The sequence below is a fragment of the Sceloporus undulatus genome, chromosome 6 (genome assembly GCF_019175285.1).
Source record: "Sceloporus undulatus isolate JIND9_A2432 ecotype Alabama chromosome 6, SceUnd_v1.1, whole genome shotgun sequence".
Classification (NCBI taxonomy): domain Eukaryota; kingdom Metazoa; phylum Chordata; class Lepidosauria; order Squamata; family Phrynosomatidae; genus Sceloporus; species Sceloporus undulatus.
The window spans coordinates 162,312,072-162,331,618 of NC_056527.1; the positions used below are offsets into that span (position 1 = coordinate 162,312,072).

At 42.5% G+C, this 19,547-nt stretch overlaps 2 protein-coding genes across 5 annotated transcripts in view; one reads left to right on the plus strand and one right to left on the minus strand.

Annotated features, from left to right (window-relative positions):
- WDR93 (WD repeat domain 93) overlaps window positions 1-4,315 on the minus strand; it is a 33,250-nt gene extending 28,935 nt beyond the window's left edge. For both annotated transcript variants that reach the window (XM_042476266.1, XM_042476265.1), the window contains exon 1: window positions 4,263-4,315. In XM_042476266.1, coding sequence (XP_042332200.1) covers window positions 4,263-4,309 — 47 coding nt within the window. In that variant the 5' untranslated portion in view covers window positions 4,310-4,315. The remainder of the gene's footprint in view (window positions 1-4,262) is intronic.
- PLIN1 (perilipin 1) lies at window positions 1,689-17,800 on the plus strand. Of its 3 annotated transcripts, XM_042476269.1 has the most exons (10): window positions 1,689-2,302; window positions 4,027-4,366; window positions 5,647-5,736; window positions 6,290-6,491; window positions 7,139-7,221; window positions 10,093-10,345; window positions 11,580-11,752; window positions 13,195-13,341; window positions 15,979-16,197; window positions 16,845-17,800. In XM_042476269.1, exons 3-10 carry the CDS (start codon window positions 5,692-5,694, stop codon window positions 17,211-17,213), a joined length of 1,491 nt encoding a protein of 496 aa, XP_042332203.1. In that variant the 5' UTR covers window positions 1,689-2,302; window positions 4,027-4,366; window positions 5,647-5,691; the 3' UTR covers window positions 17,214-17,800. The 3 variants fall into 3 exon arrangements, with proteins under 3 accessions (XP_042332203.1, XP_042332205.1, XP_042332204.1); XM_042476271.1 differs by lacking the exon at window positions 13,195-13,341; XM_042476270.1 differs by lacking the exon at window positions 4,027-4,366 and having other exon boundaries at window positions 1,689-1,953.
- The last annotated feature ends 1,747 nt before the right edge of the window (window positions 17,801-19,547 follow it).

Below are 19,547 nucleotides of genomic sequence, written 5' to 3' on the forward strand. Positions count from 1 at the left end.
CTTTCAGTTATATTTCCACACCTTCCATTTAAGAGTTCTGGTTTAACACACTAAAATGTTGCAGGGTTACTATTGAAAGCTCCTTTTGGGGTAATGGTACTGCTAAGGATATGAAATCAACTTGAAATCATTTGTGGATGGGACAAAGGAAGACTTGAATATGTGCCTTTTAACTTTTGATATATATATAATAAAAAACCTCTAAAAGTTTGAATGTTTGGAATAAAAGCTGCTGCCTTTTTCATATTTGAAGAAAAATAAAAAATAGTTATAAACTTTTCAGTTGCAGTTTGGATCTGTATTTGGTTTGCACAGCCTAGGAGGAAGATTGTTAATGGAGAAATGGGTGCTTGCTCTATTTTATAAATGTGGGGAGAGCATGAATGGAGCTTTGTGATCAGTGTTTCCAGATCAGCTGTGAAGCTTTATCCTGCTGCTATTAGAGACTTAACAAGGATATCATTCTATAAAACAAGGATGTGCATGATGTAGAAGGTATCAGCTGGTAGATATATGGATGAACGGTAATAGATTGGCAATATGTTGACTTCAGAATAACTTTTTCTACCGAAAATAAGCTGCTAAAGTGAAGGAATCTTGTGAAAGGAGTGTGAGCTCACTTCACTTTTGGTACTGAAAAGATAGTTTTACCTGATGTAAGGATCACATGTTTGCTTTTACAAATTAATGTCATAGGTGCATGAATCACAGAGACATCTTGTACTTTCATTCTAAGTTTATGTCTTTTGCACCAGGTGGATTTTAGGGATTTTTCAAAGTAAATGTGACAAGCCAGTGTATCAAAAGAGCCATCTGGTACAAGACTGAATTTGAATACAGGTATACCTCTGTTAATGAAGCGGATGTGTTCCTGGGCATAATGTCTTTAACAGAAGCTTTGATACCAAAGGCAGAAATAATATGGATAGAGATACAGATAGCCTGTAGACACCCAAAAAAGAAGAGCAGTTCAACATGTTTTAGTAGACTGTTAAGTCAAAATTAACAATGTTCTCATGTAAAATGAAAGAACAAGGTCAGGTAAGCCTTGCACAAGTCAACAAAAATATTTTGAACCTTCTAGAGACAATTTGAGAGCTTTTTCCAAAATGTATCCAAGCAATGGTTTTAATTTACCAGCCTCTGCTTTTTTATGATTTCCATTTTTGTGGCCAAACGTACAGATTTATGATGGTAGAATTCAAAGAGATAGCCATATTATTCTGTAGAATCAGTATGTAGAGCGATCTTGTAGTGCTTTTGAAACTGACTGAAAGGAAGAAATTGCATCCGAGGAAGCAGACTTAGGTCTATGAAAGTTCATGCTGTCAACCTCTTTCTGTTATGTAGTCTCAAAGATATATGCTTTTTCTTAATATGTTGGATGGCATCTAGTGAGACAGACTTATCTGCTCCCCCCTTTCCCCTCTGCTTTGCTGTTTACATAGGGCCAAAGCAAACTGCAGAAATAATCCAGTTTGAGACTGTTTTAACTGCTCTGGCTAAGTGTTAGGGAATCCTGGGAACTAATTTATTGTGGCACCAGAGCGCTCTGACAGGGAAGGCTAAATGTCTCCCAAAACTATAGTCCCCAGAGTTCCCTAGCATTGAGCCAGGGCTGATAAAGTGGTGTCAAACTGGATGATATCTGCAATGTGTTTTGCCCCATATACTCAATAAGAGATTCTGGAGGCAGCTGCTGCACAAGATGGTACTCGTCTGTCAATTTCTGGTGCAGGAGCAAGTGGACCAGCAGTTGAATCTTACCACAACATTAGCAATGGGATAGGATCCTTCACCACATCCAAGTAGTTTGGGGTAGTATTTAGGACACTCAGCATGACTGTGACTGCCACTGCTTACACTTTGTAAACCGCTTAGGGAGCAATATAGAAATGTACTTGCTATTGCCATTGCTTCTCTCTGACATTTGCACAATCAAAGAATCAGGAGGTATGTATTGTATTACATTAATCTGTAAATGCAAACAGCCACATTGAATCCCCTCTTTAATCTGGGACAAGGAGCAATTGTGCTGTGCCTTTTTCTTTTCAAGTACTAAATCTAGCCTATGCCAACCTTGCATGTCTTGCCAAGTATTCAGGCCACTGCTCTGGAGAGAGCACCCACTCATTCCCAAGAGTTTCCGTTTCATTACAGCTTCTTTGCTTTTTTGCCTACTTTTGCAGCAATCCCAGATCGAGGGGAGAAGAAGCACAGCAAAAAAACAGAAAACAGGCTGTGCCAACACTGAGCTTCAGATGAGATGATTTGCATTCATGTAAACATTTTGAAGTTTCAGGTGCTTTTTTATTTGGATTTTTATTATAAAGACGTCAAGTACATAAGACATCTGTATAAATAGACAAACATTTAACTAAAAAGGTTACATGAAGTTTTAGGTGCTTTTGAAGATCTGGAGGAAATGGCCTCTAAACTAAGGCAGTTGAACCTCACTCATTTTTGGTTTTGTCGGTCTGGGGTGTTTCCAGAAAGGGCTTTCTATGGACATTATCACACAAGGGAAATTGGAAGTATAATCCAATGGCAATCCAAATGCAATCATGGGGTTTAACGTTATTGCGTGATAGACCACCACACACAATTTCGGGCAATGGGAAGTCAGTCTGAATGCAATCATGGGGTTTCATGTTATTGCACGAGAGGTGATCACATGCAATTTTGGGCAATGGGAAGTCAGTTCGAACGCAATTTGAATTCACATAAATTCGCTGAACTAGTGAATTCACGTGAATGCGTTCTGGCCCCACTTTCTTTTCATTCCAAATTAAGAGAAATTCCTCCCGTGTGATAAACTCATTTGTGAGCACTGGATCATGCCAAAGCCCTGCCAGAACAGTGTTCCATTTACACTCGTCCCCCGGGTTACGAAATTAATTCGTTCCGGCGCCATTTTCGTAACCCGGAAGTCTTTCGCAAGCCGAATTACCATAGGCGCTAATGGGGAAAAGCCGCGATTTCGTGCAAAATGGCGCCGAAAAGCACCAAAACTTTTTTCGCAAGCCGGAAAAACCTTCGTAACCCGGAATTATTTTTTATTTTATTTTTTTTTCGTAACCCGGAAATTTCGTAACGCGGCGCATTCGTATCCCGGGGTAAGAGTGTATGTAGCAGACACTTTGTGGTCTAGTGTGCATTCCTCCTTCTCTCAGACATGGAATATTATGGGAAGAGACATACCTTTCAACTCTCCTGATTTGTCAGGGACTATTCCAATTAATCCTCTAACATCCCATTTTTTCCAGCTGTTTTTAAAATGTCCCAGGTTCTCTCTCTTCCTTACACTTTCCACCTTTGTATTCAGCTTAATTGAAATGCTCCAGACTGAGAGGGTATACAGACCAACAATAAAGGCTGGCCTGGGGGCGACTGGGTGCATGATGTCCGCACAATGCACCCCCTGATTCCCCCCCCCCCCCAGCATGACACCACGCACCACACCACAATGGCAAGCAATTTCACAGTGCTCCTCTGGTGCTGCGTCCAGATGACACAGCGCCAAAGCGCAGAAAAGCTGCAGCACCAGCAGCTATAGCACTCTTTCTGCAGTGCAGAAGGGAGATGCTTTTTGTGCTGCGGAAAGGCCAGATCGGGGCCATGGCATGCAGTTGCCATGGCCATGATTTAGCAAAGAAAGAGGCAGCTGCAGGCCACTCCTTGAAGTGGTCTGTACAGCCCCTGAGTTCAAGGTACAAAAGTAGTTCTTCACACTCAATTATCTCAGCAGCAGGAGAAGAGAGGGAGTGCAATCTTGCCCTTCCCTGTAGGTTCAGTCAAAAACAAGCTGCTGCAGCTTGTCCTGGACCTAGGTTGTCTGTTCTTCCTCATTAATAACTCCTGTCATGTTAGAATCATAAGAAACCTCAAGGGCCATCCAGTCCAAACCCCTTACCATGCAGAAATACACAATCAAAGCACCCCATCCAGATGTTTTCATCTTAAATTCAAATGCTTCTCCCATCATTTCTAACTTTTTTTTCTTCCTACAAAAAAATTTCACTGAAGAGGGGAAGATGGAATAACTGCATAACGATCTTCATAGAATCAATTTACATCACTCTGATTTATGTGTTCCAAAGAAGCACTCTTGGTCTCGGCCATTTCAAGTCTGCAGTTGGCCAGCGTTTTAGCCATCTGCCTAACTTTTATAAGAATCAAGGGAGCTCTTTTACCCAGTTTCCACAAAAACTTGGCAGACTTTTTGACCCGTTTAGCCAGAAGGTGGGACTTAGGCAAATTACCATCTTGGGTAAGACTTGTCTCTGTCAGAATCGAAGTGGTGCCACATGCTATCTGTTCCCTGCTTTCTGGAACTTTGCTAAAGATAGCTGGATCCCTGCAGTCTGTAAGTACTTTTCCAATACTGTTATTGTAAAATAGTACCTCTATAGTAGCACTGGAATTTCTACATATAGTTACTTTACATAATATGGATTAGGAGCATAAATATGCACAGCATGAACAGCCACATTTAACACAGTTAACCTGCATTTTAATCTCTTGTGTACACATGGCAAGGATGTTGTGTACATTGGTTCAGAACTGTAGCAGAGGTAAAGGCATTTACATAGATGCATGCAGCTAGTACAGTTTCCTACATGCTTAATCCCTAGAATGTGTAACTACCCTTCAATAAGCAATTCATCTTAAATTGATATTTCAAGTAAGAGACAGTGTGGTGTAGTGGCTTTAGAATGATGGACAGATGTTTGAGAGATCCAGGTTTCGATTTGCATGGAGCCCTGGAAGTCACTTTGTAACATTTGGACACAACTGACTTAGACCTACCTCACAAGGTTGATGTGAAAATAAAGTGGGAAGGAGGGGGACCATCTATTTTATCATGGTGAGAAAAGGGAGGAGTATAAATGCAGCTGGTACAATGGGTGGCAATAAGTAAAACTGGAGTATATGTACCCTAATATTGTTTTCAAGAAAAAAATGGTACTCAGAGCTATGTTGCAGTTGGCCAATCTGCAGATTTTCTTTTTTAAAAGTCCTGCTTTTTAATTTTGAGATTGCTAGGACTAGTTTTGGTGACTGACTGTTTTTTAAAAGCAAAAACTTCATGGTTCAGCATGCATATCTTAAGCCCTATGGATACATTGCAAACAAGAAAGATGCTAAGACTGCAGTCCTATACACGCTTACCTGGATATATGTCCTGTTCAACTTGGTATTCAGTACCTCTGAGCAGATATTTAGATTTGCACTGTAGACAAAGAGAGGCTTTCAGGATCCATACATCTAAGGAAGCAGACTCAGATCTAAGAAAGTTCATGCTACCAACTTTTCTTGCATAGTCTCAAGGGTGCTACAAGACCCCTTTGCATACTGGTTGTGTAATATATGTACTTTTCTTATAAGATCAAGTGAAACAATCATGTTCCCTATGATATTTGAGTAAAAGCTGCACATTTATTATTTCATGTATGCAGTAATTATTTGGGTGATTCCTAAAAAATGACCCTATCACTTTAATTAGTCTTAGTATCTAAAGCAATTTCCCTTTGTTCAAGAGTTGAGCTTCTAGTGCATTACTAGAAAGGGAGGCATATACTAGATGTGCATAGACTCCAGGGGTTTCTAAAGAAATCACAGTGGGTGCAACGTTTGTCTTTGCAGATCATTCCGCTTTTTGTACCTTGGTTTCCATTCTGATGTGTAAGGATGGCAACCAGACACAAGCAAGTAATGCAGAATGGAACGTCCAAGGTAAGTGTGTAGATATAAAAATTAATCAAACCTATGACCACTTTACCAGCACAAGGTAGTGCGAGCAGCACCAGATAGCAAGCAACACAAAGGGGCTTTGTGTACAACTGAAACCGCATAATAAGAGTTCGCATACTACATAGGCTGGCTATATCTTTTAGTCTAGTTCACCTCACAGGCCTGAAGTAAGAATACAGTACAAACTAGGGAACAGCACTATATGTTGCCACTTGGAGCTCCTTGGATGAAAAGCAGAAAATAAATGAGTAAGTAAGCGGTGCCATTAAATGCAGCATTAGCCTTCCATGCCTACAATCTGTATTGTTGTTTTTGTTTTGACACCAGGTCATAGCACAGTAAATATCGCTCCTATGCCATTTATCCACAATGGTCAGAGTGCTTTTTCTGAAATGCTACATTTCCTTGCTAATATTTATGCTCAAAGCTGTTTGCAAATTATTATGTTTACGACTTCCAAAGATAATAAATTATCTAAGTGCCCTTCCTTCCTTCCTTCCTTCCTTCCTTCCTTCCTTCCTTCCTTCCTAAACAGGAAAATAATGCATTGCAGAGGATCTTGCATCTTCCAGTGGTGAATTCTGCTTGCAACAGCCTTCGGAAGACATATGCCACAACCAAAGAAGCTCACCCGCTGATGGCATCTCTATGCTCAGCCTATGAACGAGGACTCCAAAGTGCCAGCTCCCTGGCTGCATGGAGCATGAGGCCTGTGGTACAGAAACTGGAACCCCAGTGTAAGTGATGACTGAGGGCAAATCTGTATGTGAAAACGGAAGCCATGCAAGTTTAATTCCATCTTGACATTAACACCCAGCATCCTTCTGAAGCAGATTGTGGAGGCCCAGTATAGTCCACTGCTGAGATCTGTTCCAGTGCTCTGAACAAACTAGGGGAATAAGACTACCCCCTGTTTTTAAGTTTACAGGATTTCCCAAAATGTTCAGAGGCAATACTATGTTGGGCCATTATAGGAAATTAATATGTGGCTCTAGCTTGCCACTGCTTGAAGAAGCACTCCTTGGAACATTGAAGATTGCTGCCACCACCAAGTAAATCCCCCCAATGGCTATTGAAATATATGGGAGTGCAATGGGACCCTTTGCTTCCTTCCCAAAGCACCTCTCTGGCCCCTATAGTAAGGAGTAGCCTGTGGGAAGGGTTGTGCTTACTTCTCTAAAATGCACATAATCTCCCTCTTTTGTAGTCTGCACAGGGACCAGATTTGGGAGCTGAGTACAGAATGATGCCTTCAAAAGTGCATTAAGGCATTTCAATGAAACACGTGTGTTGACTTACACTTGGTGAATCAGTCCATCCACAGCCTGGTCCTCCTCTTTCTTTTTATGTCATGCTAATTTATATAACTTTTTTAAAAATTAAGTTGCAGTTGCGAATGTCCTGGCTTGTCAAGGTCTGGATCACTTGGAGCAGAAGATTCCTGCCCTCCATAAGCCTCTGGAGGAAGTAAGTTAAGGCCATACAAAACTGTGTTACTGTACTAAAAACCAAAAGTCCAAGGAATGAATAATCAAAATCCATCTAGCTTGCCTTTTATAAAAATCTGGTGGGTTGTGGCTTTCCAGCATCTCTGGCACAGATAGGTCCTTCTCATCAAGTGCTTGCTATTTGACCATCTAGCAGAGCCAATGTGGCACAGTGGTTTGAATATCGGACGATGAGTCTGGAGACCAGGGTTTGACTTAGCTATGGAAACTCACTGGGTGACCTTGGGCAAGTCACACTCTCTCAGCCTCAGAGGAAGGCAATGGCACACCTCTTCTGAATAAATCGTGCCAAGCAAACCCCATGATAGACACACCTTAAGGTTGCCATAAGTCGGAAATGACTTGAAGGCACACAACAACAGTGGAGCTGCCAGCAACTTAACCTGAGACTTTGTATATCCTTCTGCATCAGGGTGGACAACTGTTGTAGCTAGTCGTCTGTATTAGTTCCTCCAAAAGACCTTGGAGGGCTGCAACCTCCACTACCTAAAATTGCTCTCAAATTCCCCCTAAGGGAGTATAAGGGAATTTCATGATTTAACCTCCCACCCAGACATTTTACTGCAGATGAGAACTTTCTTACAACAGGGAATTACAGTGCTGGTACTTTCCTACTTGTGTGTGTAGTGCCATTTTGCCTACCTTGTGATTACTATTAGTATATATCAGGACTGGGAAAGCAGTAGCCAATGCCATTCAGATGCTGATGAATTACTACTCTCATTATTCCTTGCTGTTGGCTAGGCTGGCAAGGACTGCCAGAAATTGGAGTCTAACTACAGAAGGCCACAAGTTCCCCAGCCCTGGTTTATCTAATGATGTTGATGGACTTCTTTATTTGAAGCCATCACTACTTCTCTTGGTTATGTGGATTCCATAAATCTTATTATGATAGTGTAATGAGCTCTAGAGCAAATCGAACCTGAAGTCTCCCTAGAAACCAAAATGACAAAACAGCGACTTCAGCCATTTCATGAGAAGACATGACTCACTAGAAAAGATTATAATGCTTTAAGGTGGAAGGCAGTAGGAAAAGAGGAAGACTGCATTTCAGATGAATAAACTCAATCAAAGCAGCGAAGGCCTGAGTCTGTAAAACCATTGATGATAGGTGACTTGGAGGTTTGTCATTCATAGGGTCACTATAAGTCATAGGGCTTTATCATATGGGGGAAACTGGGGGGGGGGGGGGGGTTATAAAGGCATTTTCCTGGGACATTTGCATGATCCCATGATATTGCGATTAAAGAGGACTTATCCCAGGAAGAAATCTCGGGAATGATTTGTTGCAGAAGCATTCCTGGTCCTTCCTAGGATAAGTCATCTCTAAGCGCTATGTGTGGGAAAATCTTTCCCACGATTGCACACATGTCCTGGGAAAATACCTTTTTAGATTTCCCCCTGGTTTTCCCTGGTGTGATAAAGCCTTGACAGCAGTTAACAGCAGATACTACAGTATTCTGAATCAGGAAGAGTACCATCTGGTGGACACTTAAATTATTCCAGGCCAATGATACTTTTTCAGCAATGCTGGGCTCTGAAGAAAGCTAAACATTGCCATCTGATGGAAATACAAATAACTGGTCAGAAACTGCTGAATTGTTAAGAGACAAGAGCTCAGCATAGTGTAGTGGCTTGAGTATTGGAATTTGACTGTGGAGACCAGGATTTGAATCTCATTTAGCCACAGAAACCCTTTGGCAAGTCACACTCTCCTAGCCTCAGAGGGAAGCAAAGGTCTTCCCCAGTGAACAAGTTTTCCCAAGAAACCCTATGTTAGCATCAATTCAAGGGTCACCGTAAGCCAGAAATGACTTGAAGGCACACAGCACCAGCTAAACTTTTCCCACTATCTGTCCAACCACTGAGGCCACCACCAATCACATAATCTGCAATGCAAATGTTGTTGTGTGTGCCTTCAAGTTGTTTCCAATTTATGTCAATCCTAAATTGAAATTATCATAGGGTTGTCTTGATAAGATTTGTTCAAAGGAGGTTTGCCTTTGCCTTCCTCTGTGGCTCACCCATGGTCACCCAGTGGGCTTCTACAGTCAAGCAGGGATTCAAACCTTGGTCTCCGGAGCTCAAGCCACTACACCACACTGGCTCTTCCAATGGCACTACAACCCCAGTACTTAGCTTAAGTAGTAATGGTTTCAAGACTTACTGGATCCCAGAGTGGGAAATGAATATAACTTCCTCCATCAGAGGAAGATCCACCATAGACCACAATATGAACCAGGTTCAGAAGAAGGTAGCAAACCTTACAGGGAACCTTTAAGAATACAGTTCAAAAATAGTACTGGATGTCCAATTAGTAACTGATCCAGTCCGACACTGGATCCAATTTATCCTTCAGTTCTCAACCTCACTCCCAATGAGTGCCAAGTTCCCAAGAATACTGATGATTGAAGTTTGGACCTCTCATATCAAAGTCCTGATCAAGATAAGAGACCATAATGCCTGACCAGCCAGATGTTTTGGAAGTTGTCTTCGAGAATCCTGGGTCAGTATGGCCAATGGTAAAGATTATGGGAGTGGCAGTCTAAAACATACATAAGGCCAGAGATTCCCCACTCCTGCAATAAATATTGAGCTGGGCTGTGGCCTCTTTGATGCTCCAGAAAGAGTACCTAAGCCCTTGGTTGCTATCAGTACATTTCTGATGCAGCAACCTTTATTACCTGTTCTTACCTAGTACTGTACAGCATTTTTCCGAACAGCTTCTGTTCTGCTTAGCAATACAGATTTTCTGCTAGATGTTCTCCCATTGAGCCAAAAGGCCAGAATGGCTCACAAAGTTTGTCTCTATTGTCTTCCCTTCCTCTAGGTTACTTCTGATCTAAAGGAGTCCATCTTAACTCAGATTCAAAAGTCCATGCACATTATTGTGGGTATCTTGAACAAAGCCATGGGGCTGGCTGCCGAAAACTATGAGCGGCCCAAAAACAGTGTGAAGGCCACTGTGGAGTATGCCAGGAGCAGCCAAGTGAGTCAGGTGGCAGAAGCTGGAGCAGAAGCAGTGACTGGGAAGCTGGAAAAGCTGATGGACTTCTTCCTTCCAAAAGAAGAGACCCGGGCAGGTCAATATCACTATGTGGGTTATCTATAGAGGTGGCTTCAGGTCTTGATAGACCAACAACCAGAGGTTGCCCATTTGTAAAGCTTCCTAAAATGGGACTAAAAAGCATTGTATCAGTTTCAGTTCTCTAAGGAATGATATTTCCAAGATTCCACTTGGGGTTTGGTTTCCTCCAAATAACACAGGAGCCTTATCAACTTTTTGTAATATTTGCCTTTACTTACAAATTTGCAAGTCAAACACAGAGGTTCAGATGTTTGCACCCCAGCAGAGATATGCCACACATCCCTGCTGTCCCATCATATATTTGGGGTACAATCTAGCACCACCATGATCCTTACAGAGAACAATGACATCCCCTTTCCTTGTTCAAGTCATTCCCAATCTACCACCATCAAGGCATTTTCTTTACTCAAAGAGACTGATTTAAAGCACATCACAGCTGGGAGGGATGTACACTCCCCCGACACACACACCAGTCTTTGGAAATGTGATTGGGATCTTTAATCGAAAAATTCTCAGCATTATCACCCAATCGCCTTACCCCACTTTCCATGTTACACATCATTCTACATTTCCTATTCCCTATGGAGAGGAAATCACTGTTAATTGTCTTCACTCTGCAGTGTAGATCAGCAATTTTGAGTCTGACCTCTGATCCAGTCTGGGCTAAGAAAGCCAACCAAACCCACTCCCTTTTGCTTTTGGGAAATTCCAAAATGAGAAAGGAGTGGTTTTTGTCAGCTTTCTGTTTGGGCTATTTTCACATTATTTCTTTTTCTGCCAACGTGTCTGAAAAACAACCTGCATTTGCAGGTGTTTAGTGGATTTTAAAATCCTGTTTCTGCACAGGATTTGCCTCCGTGTGATAAACTCCATAAAGTTGGAAGTCACCACAAGGGCCATCAAATCCAGCCCCCCACCATGAAAGAATACACAACTAAACGGTCCTGAAAGAAGCCCATGTAATCTCTATTGAAAGACCTCCAAAGACTGAGAGTCCATTCCACTGTCAAGTGGCTTTTACAGTAAAGATGTTCATCTTGATGTTTAGGTGGAATCTCTTGTAACTTGAATCCATTGGATTGTGCTCTGGTCTCTGGAGCAACAGAAAACAGTCTGGCTTCATCTTGTACATGACAGCTTTCAGATATTAAAAGATGGCTATCATGTCACTTCTTAATGCTCTTGTATGTTAATTACATGTATATGCTTATCACACTTTCCCCTTGTAGCTTGTGGGCCTCCAGGGACATCTGTGCCAAAGGAGATAGCTCCATCCACCACCTTTGAGAAGGTGACAGCCTTAGCTATTTCTGTTTCCCAGCATGTCTACAAACAGACAGTCCAAACAATCCAGCTTGTGAAAGACAAAGGCCAGGAACTGGCTACATGGATCCCAGGTTTGGTAAGTGCCCCAACGAGGGTTGCCTCAGTGGTGTATTGTTGTTGTGTGCCTTCAAGTTGTTTCTGGTTTCTGGTGACAGGCAAGCAGGCAGAACTGAGGAAATGTTTGACAAGCCTAGCACACACACTCACACAGCCAGACACACAATGAATACAAAAGTGCTGAGATCCCCAATGGGCCTCTGCAAATCTCAGCACTGATGTCATCATTGTCTGCTTGGCTATAGTAAGGTAGCCACATCTTCTCTGATCCTCCCTGCTTACCATGAAGCATGTAATGGCTGTGTGAGATGGCTTTGGGGCTTTACAGTAAGTTGGGGGTGTTGGTATATAGCTCAGTGTAGTGTAAGTCTTTGTGTGGATATTTAAGTAACACTGAGCGGATGTTGAATTGAGACCAACTCTTGGGTTTGAAGACCGGCTTTTGATTTTTTTTAATGACCTTAACTTTATCTCCGGGCGATCAGTTTCCAATTGAAGATGAAAAAACTGGTTTATTTTTAACTGTCTCTCTATTGATTCATGGCCTTCATGAACATCCTTCCCAAAGCCATGAGCTCTCCCTGGGAAAACCAATTTTAATTCACTGGAGGAAGACCCCCACTAACACCATCACCTCCCTTCTGGGCTTCTGTGTCTGGGAACCATAGCTGGAATCTCAGAGCCACTTCCCCTCCCAAGACCTCTTCTTCAACATACATCTCCAAGCCTCCAGTTCACACCAAGGAGGGTGTCTGGGTGCCTTTCTATACTCTGATAATCTCTACGTTCCAAGATTAAGTAGTTTCCAGAAAAAAATACATCTAGTTTAGTACTGTGTCACCAGGAGTGAGGAGTATGTGGGCCTCAGTTTGTTGTTGTTCTGCAACTGCAATCATCTTTAGTCATCAGAGGCTGGATTGCCATCTGCTGAGAGTACTTTGTGTATTCTTGCATGGCAGGAGGTTGAACTGGATGGCCCTTGTGGTCTTTTCCAACTTTATGATTCCATGATTCTATCACTGCCAATGATGAGGGATAATGGTAAATGCAGACCAACAACTTTTGGATGGCTCTAAGATGCCCACCTGTGGTCTACATTGACTGACAGTGGCTTTTCTGGGTTTCAGACAAGAAGGCTTTCACCACCTAACTTTAAGTTGTCAAAACTGAAACTTTGCACCTTTTGCATTCAAAGCACAATCATCACTACTTTCTCACAGACTTGAGGTCCCTGGTCTTGAATATTCATGGAAAGGTGACCTCCATTATTTTTAATGGGGCTCACCCCTGTGGGGCTTGAATATTGGCAAGTCTCTGTCTTTGCAGGTGGAGTCCCCTGCAAAAACAGAGGGCCGACTGTACTTGTTCATCCATGGAGGAGCAACCTTTCTTTAAAGTGACCAAATTTTCCTTTCTCACCATAGTTCAGTCTAAAAACAGAAACCATCTTTTTCTGTGCAGGATCATTTGGCCAGACAGAGCAGAGCAAAAATCCAGTGGGTGCTCTCTGGTGGCTGGAACACAGCAACTGACTGGCTAAGGAAAAGTCAGAGGCGGTTACAAAAGAAAGAGGAAGAAGCAAAGAAGGAAGGCGACCAAGCAAGAGAGGTATTAATCTGGAAATGCTGTTGTTGAACTTGAGTTGAGAAAGCATAGCTTAGTGTTAGAGCACATGCTTTGAATGCAAAAGGTCCCGGGTTCAATCCTTGGCATCTCCATACGTGGCAGAGAAAGATCCCTTTTCTGAAATCTTGGAGAGTTGATGTAGACTGGAGTAGGAAACCTGATGGATCCACACTGGACTATTCACTAGCACAGCTAGTAAGAAGAGAAATTGGAAGATGTAGTCTAAAGCATTGGGAAGGCACCAGCTTGCCTACCCCCAGTTGTAGACCAGGAATTAGAAATGTATGTCCCTTATAGTTCATGTTGAACTGCAGTTTCCATGATGGCTCACCATTGACTAGAGCTGATAGGAACTGCAGTCTAGCAACATCTGGATGGACACATGCCCCACAACCCCTGCTGTGGACAATACTGCACCAGAAAGACTCTATTCTGACTCATTACAAGACATCGCTTTATGTTTTAAAAATCAAAATTTTGTTATGCAAGCAGGGCAGTTGGGTACATACACTCTACAGAAAGTATTTGCTATGGTGTCCTCTGTTCATTGAATAATGCACATGTTGAGTGGGTAGTAAGCTGACTGGAATAAGGACATAGGAAGCTGTTTTATAACCATTAAACCATCTAGCTAAGTACAGAACATTTTTTTCTGCCAAGAGCTATGTTCCCTTTGGTAAAATCTGTTGGGTGTACATGTTGCTGGTGATGGAGAGAGCTGAAGCTAACAGCCCAGAAGCAAAAGGGGGCAGGCCACATCTTCTCGCTCTCTTTCCTGCTCCTTTTCTGTCTCTGTCTGTCGTTCTCTCACTCTTTCTAAGACTACCTTCTGGCTTTGCTGTCTCTGAGATAAGATCCATTTTTTAAAAAATCTGGGACTTTTTTTGTGTTTAATATATACCCAAAGCTTTGAAAAGTTACTTTCTGTAACTACAACTCCCAGGATTTCTCAGGCAACATGGCTTCTAGCTGTGGGATTCTTGAAGTTATACCTCCCCCCCCATCCTTAATGCTCTAGTCTAAAGCCATATTTATCCTGAAATACCACAGTGGCACTTTAGACACCCAATTCACACACTCATACCCAAAAGAAAAGAAATGAAATCAGCGTCAGCACCGACAAAAGCTAGAATTGCTTTCACTTTGGCCAGATTCAAACTGCGCGCACCATTCCTTTCTGCCTCAACTGGGGAAACTCATTCCAGAAACCTGGAATAGCCCTGCCCTCTCAGTATCCTGTTGTTCATCTTCATGTTCACACATGCATGCACCACATACTAGAGCCAGAGAGCAATGGTCTATGTATTTAATACAGCAGAATGGCAGGGTTGCCAAAAAGTTCTAGCTCTCAAGTGTGCAAAGCAGTCCAAATGCATGCAGTTATCTGTGCTGGAGAAGCAGAATGAGCTCTTGGGGATATTAGCTACAGTAGGAAACAGAATGATGTTTACTCTGTTGAACTGTGGCTGGAGGAAAGCTGAGTGTTGGCATTTTGCCTTTCCCTTTTGTACCCCAACGGGCGTAACTGGGAGAGGCAAACCAACGTCCCACTTTACATAGGCAATTCATTATCTTGTCTACTCAAACAACCCGGAGGAGGAAAGTAGCTGGAAAGCTCTCCTAAAAGGCTGCATTATTAAAAGAATCAGCAAAAACCTCTTGATTATTATCAGTTACCACAAAAATGCTATGGGTGCTATGATGATCTCAGGTGAGTGATATGAGGTTTCTGGAGAGATCTGAATCAGTACGTTTTCAGCCCAAAAAACATTCCACTTCCTGAAATGACTATGATTTAATATCCTTGAAAAAATGCAAATATTTAATAGACAAAACAAAACAAAAGTGTATACCAGATATATCTAAGGCCTGTTACAGACTGCCAAAATAAAGCTGCTTCGAGTCTCTTTGGAGGTATGCTATTTGAATGATGCATGGGTCCTAAGAGTCCGGAGGTCGTGCCAAAGCCACACTCCATTCCTAAACAATGGAGTGCAGCTTTGGTGCAGCTTCCGGATTTTTAGGGTGCATGTATCATTTAAACAGCATACCTCCAAAGAGACCCGAAGCAGCTTTATTTTGGCAGTCTGTAACAGGCCTATGTTTCTTTTATGATTCTATGGAGGAAAATGAATAAATTGCAGTTACTGGATGTTAAATATTAATGAAGGGTGATCAACTTGTAGTCCTCTGGATTGCTTTGGACTATAATTCCCATCACCCCCCACTATTGGCTATGTTAATTTCACTTCAAGAACATGTAGAAGATCACATATTCCCCACCCCTTTGCTATATTCAATTTTGAGGCTTTACATTAAAATTATGTTTTATTGAAATACTTGTATATATGAAGCAGAACATGGCCAAATAGCCCGAAAACTTCACAAAAAATTGTGGATTCTGGCAGTGAAGGCCTTCGACTTCACATTGTCCTATCTCTGTTACAGTTTTTCCTATCTCTGTGCCATCTTTCCCCCATCTATTTCTTGTGAGAGTAAAGCCTCCACTCAGACAAGGCTCAACTGTTATGTATAGAGATGGGGCTCTTAACACAGATTCTCAATACTTTTAGAAGTCTTGACCAGCAATGCATTCATTTTTTATTTTACTACTTCTAGACAGCAAAGAGTACAATGGGAAGGCTGGCTCAGAACCTGCATACAGCCTATCTCTCCACTGTCTTGCTGGTAAAGAATGCTCCTTTCATTGCCTGGAACACAGCTGGCCAGCTTCTCCATGTCTCCACACGCGACACTGTGTCCGAGGCAGGTGCAAAAGTGGGCATCTTGCAAGGGATTGCAGGCAAGCTGCTGGGAACCATAATCCACTATGTACCTGTAAGTTATATGTCCTTCCTTTCACACTGGGGGAAATGGGGAAATAAGGAGGTGGGCATAACTGGATAACCGACTGGGTAGTAGACTGGCTTTCTTGAACATTTGATCTTTCCGGTAACTAACTGCTGTCTGTGGGTGCATATGTGGGTGCTTGCACATGTGTGCTTGTGTTTATATATAACACATACAATTTTTTCTGTCCCATAACAAGCTGCAGTTCCAGGACTCCCCAAGAGTTTGTTTGGTGCTGAACACTTACATGTGTTACTGCTATAAGCAAAGTTTTATTGGTGGTAGGTGATGCAGCAAATGATATACAGCAGAGACTCATTCTGACCCTTTTGCTGATGGGGTCCCCCTCACAGCCAATGTGCCGATAGAATAGGGCCCTTAAACAACTAATTCTATCCAGACTTTTCCCAGCTGGTGATCCAATCCTCTCTTCATAACTGTTGGTTGAAGGGGACTTTGCACATTCCACCACAGTTCCTTGGGCAGTCCTCTGGCATTGCCACAGAAACTGACCTTCACTGCATGGATTGCACTGCATGGATTTGCTGAAAAATTCTAGGGGTTGGTTTTGCCCATCTTAAATTCACCGTTTCTCTCTGTGCTGCATCTAACCCCTATCTCCGCATTGGTTTTAGCTTCCAAACGCCTTGGAGGAAGAAGAGGAAACTGCAACCTCAGATCAGGTTGAGACAAGCCAGGAAGAAGATGATGCTTGGCTCGTTGCCACTCTTCGGCTACAAGAGAGGAGGCGATCCAGTCGAGGTCACTACCCCATTCCCTTCCTCAACCTTGATGATCCTCCTGAGCAAGCCCCATCCCAACGCCATCGGAGCCCAGCTTTTGAGGCTGAGTATACTGGATCCCGCAAATCTGCTTTCTCCCCATACAGGGAGGGGGCTGGCAGGCGGAGATGGAGCGAAGGGCTGTTCCGGCCCCCACCAGAAGTTACATACACCAGAGCTCAGTACACAGGACTCTATAGCACTACCCCAAAGAAAGATTGAGCCAATGGTGACATAAATCAACTACTTCATCTACTGCTTTTTAACTGCTTTGGTTCAAAGGGGACATTAAGGGAAATGAGAATTCCCTGAAATAAACCCATTTGTCCTCCCACAACAGTTAGCCACACAAATTAATCCTGTATTTATTGTTGTTGCTGTTCTTGTTGTTTTTACTGTGTGCATTCAAGTCTTTTCTGACTTATGGCACCCAAAGGTGAACCTATCATGGGGTTTTCTGAGGCTTAAAGGATGCAATTTGGCCAAAGTCACCCAGTGAAATAGTATATGACAGAGATGAAGACAATCACAGTAGGGAGTCTCTGGCCATATTGGGTATATTGGGGAAGTTACATTTTTGGACTACAGTGTCAGAATCCATCAGCCAGCCAGCTTTACTCCTCCCCAATTCCCAAAAAGGGGAGAAAAAAGGGGAGCAAAGTTCGGAAGGCTATCTTCTCTTAGCAGTTTATCACACGAGGTTTATCCCATGCAGAAACGGGATTTAAAGGGGGGAAATCCTGCAAAAGCAGGATCGTTTTCACATGACATCATGCATTAATGGGCACAGAAAGTGGACAAATCCTGCCAAAGTGAGATCATTTTCACACGATGTCGGGGGCATTGAGCATTAACCCGCACATAAAGTGGGCAAAATCAGCTGCTTTTTACTTTGGGGATTCTCCTGAAAGTAAAAAGCAGCCAATTTTGTCCACTTTCTGTGTGGGTTAATGTTGGATTAATGCTCAGTGCCCCCAATGAGTCTGAAAATGATCCTGCTTTTGCAGGATTTTCCCGGGATTTGAATCCTATTTCTGCATGGGATTTAGGCACTTACTATGTGATAAATGCCTTAGTGATTTGGGGATTTGCTTCAGGGTAGAACCAGGGTGGGATTTAGAGAAGAAAGGATCTCTTGGATGGGGGAGGCTTGCCCACAGATTTCCACAGCTGGGATGAGTACCTTCTGTAAGCTGACCCTTGGGCCAGGGGTTCCTATCTGCTATATTAAACACATTCAGTGTGCCTGTTTTTCTTCACTGATGGACTAAATGTAGGCTGCCCCATCTACACGAACTCTTTGTTTTTCAGTTGGAGGTTTTATACCCTCCAACATTTCAGCTTGAAGGTGCACACGTATTCCATATGTAAAAGGTGGGCTGCCACCTTTCTAGTTAAGACTTTAAAGAGTTTAATAGAAAAACAATAATGTCCACAGATGTTAACAGAAAGCATCTACAACCATGCCACCAAAACCAAGTATCTACATATGCTTTTGGCCTCAGAAATATATAAACTGGATGTGAATGGCTATTTTTTTTAATGGTTAGAACTATTGCATATGTACGATGAGCAGCCTCCACCAATAAAATAAAATTGCATTATATTTACCCTTTAACCTAAGAGTGGGGAACTTTTGTTTGTCCAGATGCTTTGGATGTCAGCCCCCAGTAGCCCCAGCCAACTTGGCTAGAATGAGGGATTGTCACAGTCCAACCACATTTTGGAGCGTTAAAGTTTCCCCATCCTTTCTTTGCCCCCTTTACACCTTTTACTGTTCTTACAGTCAAAGTAGCCAAAGGACATTCCTCATTCCTCAAGGAAAGCTCAATTATAATAAAGGCGATAGTACACCAGGACCTGCAGGAAATCTTGAAAGGGCAACAGCTGAGTGAATCACATGAATGAAGTTTGGACCATCACTATTTATGGGGTTGGGTGGCAGAACTCTGATTCTGCAATAAGGAATAAAGGTACACAATAAAGAACTTGCCACCTCCTGGCAAATTATGGGTAGGATGAATCAATGCCCCATGTTGGTCAATGAACCCCTTAAGCTTGGTGTGGCTTCCACACTGCTAAGACCCTGAGTACATTTGCCTTGACTGAACTGAACAGAAAGAAAATAGTAGCATTGTTATTGATGGTTGGACATTTCTTCTCTCCTAGGCTAGAGCAGATGTGGCCTTAAATGTGTTTTTAGACTGCAGATCCCCAAATCCTACCCCACTGGCTAGGGCTGATGGAAGTTTTAAGTCAGAAACATTGGTAGGTGGATAGCCCTGACTTATTGGGAGACAAGAAGTCTGTGCGTGCAAGGAACAGGAAACTGCAATTCTCTATCAGACAGAAATGAAAAGATTAGCTTAGAGAACTGGATTTTTGGACTTCGCAAACTAACAGCATTTGGGGTGCAAGTTGTCTCCTTGAAGAGCAGATGTGTGAATGGTGAGTCTTGGCCAGCTGGAGCATTTAAGCTGTGTGCTTCCAGCTATGTTCAAGTGGATTTCTGTAAATAAATCATTATTGCAAAATGCCACTCAGCTTTGCAAAGGG